Genomic DNA, 12648 nt, shown 5'->3' on the forward strand with positions numbered 1-12648 from the left:
GTAGCCACCGTATGAATCGGTGAGGCCCAATTATGCTCCAAAACTTCCAGAGCCGATTTTGAGCTGAGCCGACGATCACCGACTTATTCGGTGATGCTTACTGTTACCAGAGTTATTGTTACCAGAGTATGAATCGGTGGTAACAGTACACGCACCTACCTTTGCCCTGCCTGTGGTCATCGACTGAATCGGTGATGATTATTGTTCCCAGAGTATGAATCGGTGGTAACAGTGCACGCCCTACCTTGACCCTGCCTATGGTCACTGACGAAATTGGTGATGGTTACTGTTACCAGATTATGAATCGGTGGTAACAGTGCACGCGCATACCTTGACCCTGCATGTGGTCACCAACTGAATCGGTTATAGTTATTGCTACTAGAGTATGAATCGGTCGAATATGTCAATGTATATTTGCAGCAGGATTCGCTTCAAATTTTCGTGTGTCTTTGCCCCGTCTTCATTACCATCATTTGTAAGCTTTAGAATAGGACTAAAATTGGATTTTGCTATCATTTGAATGCCATAAAATTCTTCTAAGTCTTCCTTTTTCTTCTTATTTTAATGGTTTTGCAATTCATCCTTGGGACCTATAAAACACCTACAAAGGTACATCTTGCAAACACATTAATCCCAATGACTATGTTGTCATTAATCACCAAAATCATAATAGCCTAGGGTCATTTTCCTTACACACTTCCAAGTGATTGAGTCCAGATTTTCTGTCTTGAATGCGGATCTCACGTATCTTTAACTCACTTTACTCAAATTTTGTTTCGCTGACCTATAAAAAAAATAATTGTTTCATTAGAGCGTTGGCTAAGTAAAATGTAGTACTCATGCAGTGGTATCGTTAGATTCATCTTTAGTATCATGACAATATCATTTCTGCCTACAATGTCAGATCAACTGCAAGTGTCCAAATAAAATTAACTTGAGGGGACAAGCGGAACTATTCTCGCTTGAATATTCTCACTAGTTACTACTACGGTGTACGTCATAGTCTATCAAATGCGGAAGGGAAAAAAAATTAAGACATTAGAGTAAGCCTATATATATCTATAGAAGGTCTTGGACCCAAAAAGCCCCAAATTTTAGATCCATAGATTTTTGATTCAACCGTCCAAACTCCAGATTTCCATCCACATTTTTCTTCCTCATCACTCACCCTCCCTTTTCCGTGGACTAGGGCGGACCTAGGGTACAATTTGAGTGAAAGCACCCTTAAAGGTAGATAAATGGATGAAGCTTTTATATGATGAAATTTAGTCAATTAGCTCGGCTTGTAGATTTTGGGTGAGGGCATGTACCCTCACTTGAGTTGAATGTAGGTCCGCCCCTATGGCTCCACCCCTGCATTGTCCTCTGTTCCTGGTTTCTAGAGTCCGCGCCGCTCAATCTGCGACCCTAACTTGCTGCTGCACCAATCACTATCATTTTGGTTCTGCCACCCAAACTCTGCCCATTAACCATCCTTTATCATTCAGGTTAGCAGCATCCTGACTGCCTTGTCACCTGCCCACCAATAGTCACCATTGAGCAAATAATTTCTCCCTCTATAATCAACCAACCAACAAATCCCCAACTCTAACCCTAAATCTATCTCTAGATCCTTAACAACATGTATGGGGACTATCGCTGGAGTTACTCTATATGACCTCGCCTAAATCAGAGGAGAGAAATCTAGGTGTCGAAGTAGACATACAGTCGATTATAATGTAGCTTTCCCATGTAAAAGAATGCAGACAACCCCTTTTGCCAGGGAAAAGAAACATATTAGGAGTAAAGGCTATGCAAACAGGTGATGCACGCTAGCTAATCGCTTATAATGCAGTTAGGAAATGTTTGTTGTAATTACAAAACTAAGAAATCGGAAGGGTACTTGTAAGTATGATATGTTTGTTGTAATTACAAAACCAAGAAATCGGTAGGATATGTTTGTTGTAATTACAAGTTACTCATACATGCTTTAGAAGCTTATTTACAAAACCAAGAAATCGGTATATGCGTCTCTTTCTCACTAATCAGTGTGTAAATAAGCTTCTAAAGCATGTATGAGTAACTTGTAAACGGTGTGACTTATGGATACGTATGCAGGAGACGACACTGTAGTTTGATTAACTTGTAAGCATAAAGACCGTAAGTAGTATACGCAACATCTAATCCTACATAGGACTATACAATCCAATGTCTCGTGATGTACTGCGGACTCGTAGTTTTCGTATAGTAAGTGTCCAATTTTGAATGAGATGCCTTTTGAAAATTCAAGGAAACTGATCTGACTGCTATATATATGAACCTTAAAATTGCATCTTGTAAGGGTTGATTTGAAACCCCGTCGTTCCAAACAATGATTCTAGTTTTGGGAACCATACGAGTGGAAGGGCACTAGCATCACATTCGCAAAGAGTTTTATCCATCTCTCAACTTCTGGTTTTTATGAATTTCTCAAGCTCTCGCAAGTCGCGGTCGCGCGTCGGAGTTTTGGATCTGCGATCGGTGACCACTGACCAACCAGCTATTCTCTGCCCTGACACGACGCAATGCGAAATTATTAAAAGGAGCCTTCATCACGTCCCCTGTGCCGACCATGGTGTTTCCGTTCCTGTACACAATTTATGAATCTGGGGACAAGAACGTACGGTGGGAGATCGGCAGGTCGAACAAAGGACCGAGCAGTAATTCCTGCGCCCTTCTTGCCTTGTGATCACCACAAACGCCTATCGACCTACCAAGGGCCAAGGGGTCCTTCATCGTGCTGTCAAAGCTACTGCCGGAACAGTGCAAGAGGACCGGACTAACGGGAAAATTTCGATCAGCACGAGAACAAGCTTCGTTAATTGTACGCAAAGTTCGGAAGCGTCCGGACGAGCCAGGGTTCCGGGACGAGGAATATGGGTAGATCTTGTCCATTCCCATTTGACCGGCCTGGGGACATGATCACGGGCGGAGAACGTGAAACAAATGCCACCGCTGCCGCGACAAGCGGGTGATGCCGTCAAAAGGGCCAGCACCTCCGCCAGGAAATTGGGATTCCACTGTACTGCCTGTTGATGACCATCATGTCTTGAGTCGGCATGGGTCAGTCGGCACCAAAGAAAGTGCAGAATTTAGTTGGTATACAGCCGGGGGGTGCCTTTTAAGTTTTAACTACTTGGCGGAACTGCACTCCGAACTGTCTTCAGGGGGTAGTTGCCATGGATTGACTGATTGTCACCCTGTTGTGATTTATTATGCTCTGTATTTCTCCTATAAAAAATAACCTACCAACCATGCAGACGAATCTATAATCAGATGTCAAAATTTCTATGAAGTTTTTAGATTTAGGAGGTGTTTGGTTCTTTAATCTGGACTAAAATTCATATCACATCAAATATTCGAACGTTAATTAGGAGGACTAAATATGAGTTAATTATAAAACTAATTACATAAATGTAGGTTAATTCACAAGACGAATCTATTAAGCCTAATTAATGAATCTATTAAGCCTAATTAATCCATCATTAGCACATGTTTACTAATTAATCCATCATTAGCACATCTTTATTGTAGCATCATATTGTCAAATCATGGACTAATTAGGCTTAATAGATTCGTCTCGTAAATTAGTCTCCATCTGTACAATTGGTTTTATAATTAGTAATTAGTATCAAACATTTGATGTGATAGGAATTTTAGGAGGTCCTCCTGAACCAAACACCCCTTAGCCCCCATCTTCCAGGCTGGAACTGTCCAAGAATTATACCGGATTGGAGCAACGCGGTTCGATCTAAAGCTGCAACTGGTTAAATGGAGATTCAGATCATTCTACCAGAGAAATGCCTAGAGCGACCAGCATCCCCATTGCCAGGGAAATCAGCTGAACTACTGAGCTTTTAAGGGTTGTTTTCTGGTCGTTCATCTGCGGGAGGACTCCCGCGACAGCAATGTAAATGAAACCACCAGCAGTGAAGCCCTGTAAAAAATGACAGTTCAAAGGGCAGGGTAGGGAATTAGGTCCAGCAATGAGACATGTCAACAGCTAATCAAGAATTCATCAGTAATTCATTTCTTTCAAGTTCTGTAGAAAGAGCATATACCTCAATCAAAGAAGAATGTCCAGGGTCTTTTCCCAACGATAATGCCTGCAAATGCAGTAGAATAAGACATCCAAATCTATAGTGTCTTTTTTTCATTTGGGAGTCGGAAGGAAGGGATAAGAACTCACTAGTGCTGTTCCAGCAAGAGCAACCAACGCCGAGAGAAAATTGAAAAATAGGGCCTTAGATACTGAGAACCCTGATCGCACAAGGATTCCAAAATCTCCAACCTTAACAAAAGAGGAACAAAAGTTCACCATCAACAAGTAATACTGTTCTACCAAGGAAACACATGGCGGTAGGAAGTTTTGAATCAAGCATCTACTAAAATTTTGAGGTGATCATCTAACAAGCTGTTCTAATGTAGTGTCAGAAACCAGAAAATATTAAATGGTGGCACTTTAATAGATATTATCTAATCGCATAATAGCTCCATAATAGTATTCTAGCATGACCTAGTTTTGTCAGATGTTGCCTAAATGTCAGCACTAGTACCGTGTGACACTACCAGAAAGTACAATTAGAATGCATCAGGAAAGTCAAACTAGAAGTACAATAGTGATATTTAAATCAATTTGATGATGAAGATAACCTCTTGGGGAAGTTCATGTGCAAGCAGAAATAAAGTCCTGGACCAGCCACCAACAGAACCCTGGAGCAAAAAAGCACTCCCAAGAGCCATCCCATCGGTGAAGTTATGCTGAATCATTCACATGAACTTCCATTAAAATCCAAGCTGGCAAGAAGTACAGAAAATCTAACATACAAACATGTGCATGAGTGAAACACGAAACATGGTTCGGGTAATAGACTTACAACACCATCTGAGAAAAGGTTAAGGTAGCCGAACACCAAGTTAGAGTTTGAAGTAGACGAAACATCACTTGATAATGCTTTGTCAGGGGCAGGATGATTTTCAGAATTAGCAGGCTCTCCATCAGTGGCCTTGGTACTGCCAGAAGAGCTCCTCTGTTCATTACAGTCACATCAAGTTCATAAGTGGGTCATGGATCCTAAAATGCACATCACATATAATTTTCATATACTATCAAGTATACAATTAACATTTTCCAATAAGATGCAATTAAACTTCTGATTTTAGATCCTTATCCTACACTTCTCTTATGCTTAGTGAACCTAGGTAGTTGGGCACAAAGCACAGTGTTAAAAACCTGCATTCTATAGCCAAAAAAGATTCCTGCTTGGTGAGAGAAATTCTCATTTTCTTAGCACTGCGAGGTGTGACTCATGCAGTAGTCCCACTGAGTGGTAAAATATAGATATGCCATAAAAACTGTAAAACAAATAGTATACTAATTGCATAAATGCATAATATCCTGCCTACGAGCTCCAGAGATAAAATAGTGAAGACTTCATATCCAGGGGTGCAGGTGTCCCCAATTGTGAATTTATCATGTTGCAGTGTTTCGAAAATTTGTCAAAACATCAAGTATGTAGTAAACATAAAGTTATATATAGCTGCAACAATTCAGTTTCAAATTCGTTCTAGATGACTAGATGTCAAGAAACAAAATAGACAAGAAGTCAATCTGACATTGTTCATCATGTGCTGACACTTGTTTTATTTGAATCCAAGATGAATTTGAGATTGAATTTTTCGCAGGTCTATGTAACTTTGTGTATACTAAATACATGATTTTTTGAAACACGGCAACATGCTGGGTTACCTATATTTATGCTGCAGGGGGCATCAGAACCCAAGGACACCAATGAATTTCTGTTAAATGGAATCTACTATATTAACATGCATATACTGAAAGCTTGCTGCAAACAATGGACAGCTTCTGGAGGGGAAAATGTATAAAAAATAATTATATGAGAAGTATATTAAGGAGAAATCAGGTAAGGAAAAATGGGCAATAAGGCATCATGTCATGTATCTAGGGTGCTTGGGCCTTGGGGCCGGCCCAACAGGGTCAGCACATGGTCCAACAAGCCCAACGCGCCCACAAAAGGGGCGTGCTACAGTAACCGCGGGTACTGTGGCACGGCTGCCGCCGAGAATCCGTCTAGGTTAGGGTTTAGGTCTTTAGGAAGAGTCTAGAATATAGGTTTGCTTGTAATTCAAGTCAAGTTAGATTTGCTTGTAAGTCAAGGCACCTCCTCCCCGTATATATGATGGGAGGGGCAATGGATTCAATCAAGTAGGAAAAGGGCTTAGTCCAGTCCTACCTTTTGCTAAGGTCATCTAAAACAGCCTCCTAGCCTCCTGCGCCTCCCCCCAGGTTACTGTTCATGCCGTGAACAGTAACACCCCCACGCCGTCGGCCCTCCATGGCCGCCGGCCACCCTCCCCTCCCTCCCCAGTAATCCACATACATGACACATCATTTATGCATGGGTTCAGCAGTTGTGTCACCAAGACTTTTACGTTTCTTTAGAACTGAAATGGACTCATTAAATACCGAAACCTGACTGCCAACATTTTTCCTTCTAACTTGTCACCAAATGTTACAAAATAGGTGGTCCTTACCTTTCAACTATTTCTTTTACTGACACACTTTGCAAGTTTGATATTCCTTGTTTTGTCAGTGATCGAATTGCACCACAGTTGTGACACAACCCACTTTCTTAGAGCTGTTGGTTAGCTTTGCTAACACAGTTTTTGCCTCAATAAGGTGCTCTGTTCTACATTTTCTCATAAAATGTGCCTGAGAATCATATTTCTTTTGGCTGAACCAAATATCGTCTGCATTTTTTAGTTCACATAAGCAATGATTTCTAAAATGAAATTGTAAGATTTCACAAGAATGTTTCATGCACATAGGGATGGCAACGGGGCCCGATCCTCGGTGGGGAATTCATCTATTAGGGGATGTAAATGGGCTGATTTTACTCCCCACGGGGAGCTTAGCGGGCCAAAACTCATCCCTGTCGGGTGAGGTGGGGGCGGGGACGTTCCCCGGCTCCCCATCCCCGATCCCCATCGGGGGCCTCGAATTCATATGCATGTGCATTAGATATAGGCTGAAATCAGCCCAGCAAAGAATATATGGCCCAAGCCCACAAGCTGATATAAAATTTGGCCAGTGACCTGCTAACCCTAGCTCTCCCAATCCCCTCGTCTCCTCCTGTCACTCAGCCGCCAGTCCGCTGCCCTCTTTCCTCATGACGCGAACACGAGTACGCGAGGGCGTGGCTGCGACAGCCGTTCGTTGATCTCATCTCCCCTCAGCCCTTCCCCAATCTCCCTAGTGCTGGCGCCGGCGCCGCCATAGACTGGGACATCCTCGCGGCCTCTAATCCGTCCGCTTCCTCCGAATCCTGCATCACCTCCGCCGAGCGAGTGCTGACAGAAGTGACAATCTGTCGATCTCCGCACAGGTTGCAGCTGCATGCTCGCGCTGCGCAGTGAGCCCTGCGCCCTTGCACAGTGAATGATTGACATTTATTGCCTTGCACGGTGAGTCTTGAAGGCAACCAGAGGTCAGTGTGAAGATTGCAGGGATTTTCTTTTTCTTTTTGTTTGCTCCATGAGAACTGAGAAGGCTAGCAAATTGTATAGATGTACATATGGCTGTCCGATTGGTCTGTGTTTTGTTCTTGTGTAATCCTTGAGATGTTTCTTTCAAAGCTTTCTTTGCACACTAAGATCGAACAGAGAAAGAAATCCATAGCTATGAATGTCGGGGATTTTTCAGGGTTGGGATCCCTGTCGGGGGTCTGATCCCTGCTCGGGGATGGGGACGGGGGAAAATTGCCCCCGTGTGCAATGTCGGGGAAGGGGAGCAGGGTGATTTTGTTTACTCAGGGTGCAGAACGTTCCACCGGACCCCGACGGGGATAGCCCCGTTGCCATCCCTACATGCACATCTGCCTTCCATGCTTTTTTTCACAAAAACTTGGCCACTTCCAAGTTCCTATTGTCCTTTTGTTTCCTTTTATTTGCCAAACATAAATGAATTGCACAAAGAATACATAAGTAACCATACAGCACCTCAGGACCAGTGGCTTCAGAACATATCAAACAGTTTTAGTTTTGCATCCAAAACAGAGTTTATTAGATGTACCTTACGTATAGTAGCTTCTGATTCATGAAGACTTCCATCACCATCACTCTTTTGATGATTTAATTTGGCCTTATCACTGGAATCATGCCTTTTATGGTGGTGATGGTGCCCATGACCCATGCTATGAGCCCCATTTTGAGAATTGTCTTCAACATACCTCACAATCTTCTCAACGATAAAAAACAGTACAATGCCAACTGCATAAAATAGTTGAACACAAGATTAGAAGTTAGACGCATGGAGAATGAAAACAGCTCAAGCAAGCTAGATGCACGGAGAAAGAAAGAGATCAAAGACTGCTGAGCAATAAAATGTTTGGAATAATTTCATGTCATTGAGAACTATAATGATTAGTGCCTGTGAGGATTTAACATGCACAGCTGGTAGGCAGTGACCATGAACATACTTCCAAGTTAAAAGAAACAGTCTGTAAAAACTCAGTCAAGAAAGGGGCATCCACATATTGCAAAACATTAATGTGTCTTAAGGGACTAAATAAAGCTCTATCAGACATACATGTGTAGGATATACTCACATAGTATAGACAATCCCACAGAAAGATCTTTCAGTGAGTGTGCATGCGCATGCTCTTGAGCATGATCATGACCCTCATGATCATGCGAGTGAGAATGCCCTCCACCTAGGCAGCAATGGAAAAATGAGGTAAGTGAGAAAAAGCGCGCTTAAGGTGAATGAAGTAAAAGAACTGCAGCTATATGTAAAAGGTGAGTGATAGAACCAAACTGAAGGAATGCACAAAATGTGATGCTAGCATGAGCAACATACCGATACTATGACATTTTTAGGTTCAACACTTCAGTTTAATAATGCAAGGAATGGTAGGAAAAAAATTGGTCATAATCCAACTGGTTCACCTAGATGAATCAAAGGTTTATGCTTTTAACAGAGTATTGGGCAGTAGATAAAATATGATCGGGAGCTATGCTTCTATATTAAATTGCAAGCAGCTTGATTTAGGGCCATTAGTTACATTGGTGTAAATAGATCATTACTCATTTGCTAACTTTTCTGGGACCTTTGCAAAACTTTGCAAAAATACACCCGATCTGTAATGCTCCAAGACACCCTACTCTGCCAGTGAAAATATGAGTGGCAATATTCTATGTCCTTGAGAAACTAATAGGTGATAGAGGTATAACTACAGTAGATACAGAAACAATTTATATCATAGCTGATGAGATTGATGTTTAAGATGGGAAGCACAAAACAGTGACTAGAAAAATACAAGCCAACAGATATATATGAACCAAGCACAAATAAAAACAAAAGAACCAAAAAAAGACCTTAGCATTGATCAAAGGGTATACCAAAAGCATGTGGTAGTTGATGAAGAAATGAATCTCCAAGCATTGCTCCTGCCTGCAGAAACATTGAAATCAAACAAGAAAAGCAAATAAGCTGTAACATTGCTGATTCTGAGCAAAGTAGAAAAACTGAAAAAATTAGTGATAAACTGAAATTTCAACAAACACTATTGGCACGAGACAACATCATAAATAAGCTAAATAATCTCAAAATTAAGGGGTGCCATCTTATGGTTGATTCCTCTGAATATAAACTTCTTCAAATATCAAAAAGGGGCACGTTCACACAGCATTCTACTTTCAGTTACTTGCAAAACATGCTGATATACATATTCCACCAGAAAAGGATGTTTACAAAACAAGGGCAGAGGACATATCAACCATTTGCATTTAATACAAGTACAATCATCACAGATCTGTTACAACATCTGAATTTATGTAATCAAAATGTGCCATAAACAGACGACACAAATCCGTGTTTTTCTACTTGTGTGGCACTGTTTTCTTCTACTGATCTGAGTAGAAAGAACTCAGAATGGAATTCAATACAAGCTAAGTTTTCTAAACTATTTAACACCCACCATGGACAGAATTTTACAGGCAACATTTCAAATGTAGAGCCAATTGTCCACACATGAAACAAATTCGTACTATAACAGATAGTTCATGTTTCTTTACTTTCGGTGATTTCAAATGTAGAGCCAACTGTCAAGGCATGAAACAAAGTCAGATAACAGATAATTCATGTTTGTGACTTTCGGTGAATGCTATGACTGTATATTAGTTTGTAATTGTTGAAGCCTACCTCAGAAAATGTAAATTAATCTGAAGCTATGAATGTAACAGGAACAATTGTAATGTAGATTGGCTAGGTAACTCTGAGCGTTTGTTAGGAAGAAGAGAGAAGCCAAATAACACAGAATTGAGTACTAGATTGCAGACATATGGATCTGCTACCTCGATTTAGCAAAATCTTCTAACAGCTGCAGATTCTGCACTTACCCCAAACACTGCAAGTGCATCCACCATGGCCTTTGACGGTTTCCCCTGAACTGCAAAACAGAAAGAAAAAAAAAACAATCAGAGCCTACGCAGAAGGGCAAGCAAATATCCGGATTGCAAGTGGCCAGGAAGGGGGCACTCACAGAAGATGACAGGGAGGAGGACGAGGCAGATGAGCGACGCCATGCTGACCAGCAGCGAGCACCCCATCGCGCTCAGCCACACACCTGCCCGATCGAAACCCCAAATCACTCGATCGCCCGGAGTAAATCAAATCGCGCCCAAAATCGAGCAGGATCGGAGCGTAAATGCCTAACCCATGGGCGATGTCTCCATGCCGTCGTGGTGGTGGTGGTGGCCGTGGTGGTGGTGATGGTGGTGGGCGTGGTCGTGCTCGTCGAAACCGAAGGACTCGAGCTCGAGATCCGCCTCCTCGGCCATCTCCTCGGGAAGGAGCCGCCGGGATCTCGTCGTGGCTGTGGTGATGGTGGTGGTGGTGCTCGTGGTCCGCCGCCGCCGCAGCTGTGCCCGTGCCCGCCGTGGTCTTGGTGGTGGTGCGGCGGCTCGGCGTGGCCGTGGCCGCCGTGGTCATGGAAGGGGCAGGAGGCGTCCGAGTGCCCGCCGGCGGGGGCGGGCACGGCCGCGGCGGCCGCCAGGAGGAGCAGGACGGCGGCGAGGGTGCGGCGGCGCATTGCTAGGTCTCGCGCGGGGTTTTGTGGTGGGGGAAGGAAATCAGGAGGAGTCAGGAGGCGGAGGGGCGCTTGCAGACGCCCTCGATGGTGACGACAAGGACGAGCACGAAGAGGAGCACGACTATGCCCACCACCACGCCGAACGTCACCACGTCCATGACCCCAAATTTATAATTACACCCCTCGATTAACTCGGGGAAAATTAAAAACCAAAAAAGACCAATTAAAAAGGCTCGGGTCGCTACGACATGAGTGGTGGGCGCAGCGGAGCCTCGGATCGAGCACGGGGCGGAGAATTCTGGATTCCGACTCGACGGCGGGGAAACCGGGAGCTTCTCTGGGCTCGTGCTCCCCGTACGCCGCGGCGGCGTACGCGGTACGCTTTGCGTCGGTGGCAAGCAAGGCGGCTCTGCAATTTCCGGGAGCTCCGGGCACCGCGATGGATCGGACGTCGAGGGGTTTCACAGGGCTACAAAGAGAGGAAAGATCGTCGGGTGGAAGACGGCCACAGGTTGATGATAGCTTGTGGGGAGCATGATCAAGCCGGTTGATTGGTTGGTTGTGAACTTGTGAGGAGGGTCGCGCGGTTGCATGGTCGCGGAGGGCTGTAAGGGGGAAATAATTTTGGGAAACCATATGGTGAGGCCGTCCGGACGGTCGAACGTTCCACACCGTTCTGTTCCTTATCTGTTTCTACCGTTTTTTTCTTCCCCCTCCTTTTCTTCTTCAACCTTCCATCTCGACGTATTCCTCATCCATCCCGGCAGCGGCACGCTCCCTAACCCCGGCAGGCTCGTCCCGCACCCCGGTGGCCTCGTCCCCCACCCCGACAGCGGCGCGCTCCCCCACCATGGCGTCCTCCTCGTCCACCCCGGCGGCGGCGCGCTCCTCCACTCCGGGAACCTCGTCCCCCACCCTGGCGGCGCCCCTCCCCCCACTCCAGCGTCCTCAACCAACCGAGAGCGCCCAACGCCCCCGGATCCGGTGGCCCTCTCCCCGACCCCGGCGAGATCCGAGCCAGGAAGGATCGGGCGGCGGCCATGTTGCAATAGGTATCTCACGATGTTGCAGTAGGGATTCTTGGATGGTGCAAGCACTGTAGATGCGCACGGGTGTTGCGGATGAACGTATCGTCTGATGTTGCACGATTGATTTTCTGAGATGTTTCGATGCTGCAATAGTTGGCTTTTGTTGTTTCATCTGTCAATTTTTCATGTTGCAATATTTCTTCCCGTACGAGCTCAACCCCAACTCAACACATGATGATTTTTTGAAAATGTTGCATGAAACATGTGTTCAATGTTGCAGTGGGAATTTTTCTTCACGAATATTATGTTTACATTGAGCTATTTTTTCGCATCTTTTTCATGTTGCAACTATAGATTTTCGATGTGGCAGCTATTTTGTTTTGATGTTGCAACGGAATGTCGGATAATTAGTGGTATTTATTATGGTACCACTGTAGCCGTCAGATTTAAAACGGATGGTGATGCATGCGTCCGACGGGAGTTGCTCCCGC

The 12648-nt window shown here is 44.2% G+C and overlaps 1 protein-coding gene across 1 annotated transcript; it reads right to left on the reverse strand.

Moving 5' to 3' along the window:
• Nucleotides 1-3617: 3617 nt before the first annotated feature.
• On the reverse strand, nucleotides 3618-11679 carry LOC101758836 (IAA-alanine resistance protein 1). Its single transcript, XM_004973594.4, is given in 13 exon segments — nucleotides 3618-3955; nucleotides 4080-4124; nucleotides 4208-4309; nucleotides 4672-4779; nucleotides 4896-5048; nucleotides 8111-8307; nucleotides 8646-8750; nucleotides 9439-9490; nucleotides 10438-10487; nucleotides 10581-10664; nucleotides 10755-10899; nucleotides 10901-10946; nucleotides 10948-11679. Coding segments are annotated over 13 exon segments (1422 nt in total). The 5' UTR covers nucleotides 11130-11679; the 3' UTR covers nucleotides 3618-3802.
• Nucleotides 11680-12648: the final 969 nt, after the last annotated feature.

Source organism: Setaria italica, chromosome VI (genome assembly GCF_000263155.2).
Source record: "Setaria italica strain Yugu1 chromosome VI, Setaria_italica_v2.0, whole genome shotgun sequence".
Taxonomy (NCBI): domain Eukaryota; kingdom Viridiplantae; phylum Streptophyta; class Magnoliopsida; order Poales; family Poaceae; genus Setaria; species Setaria italica.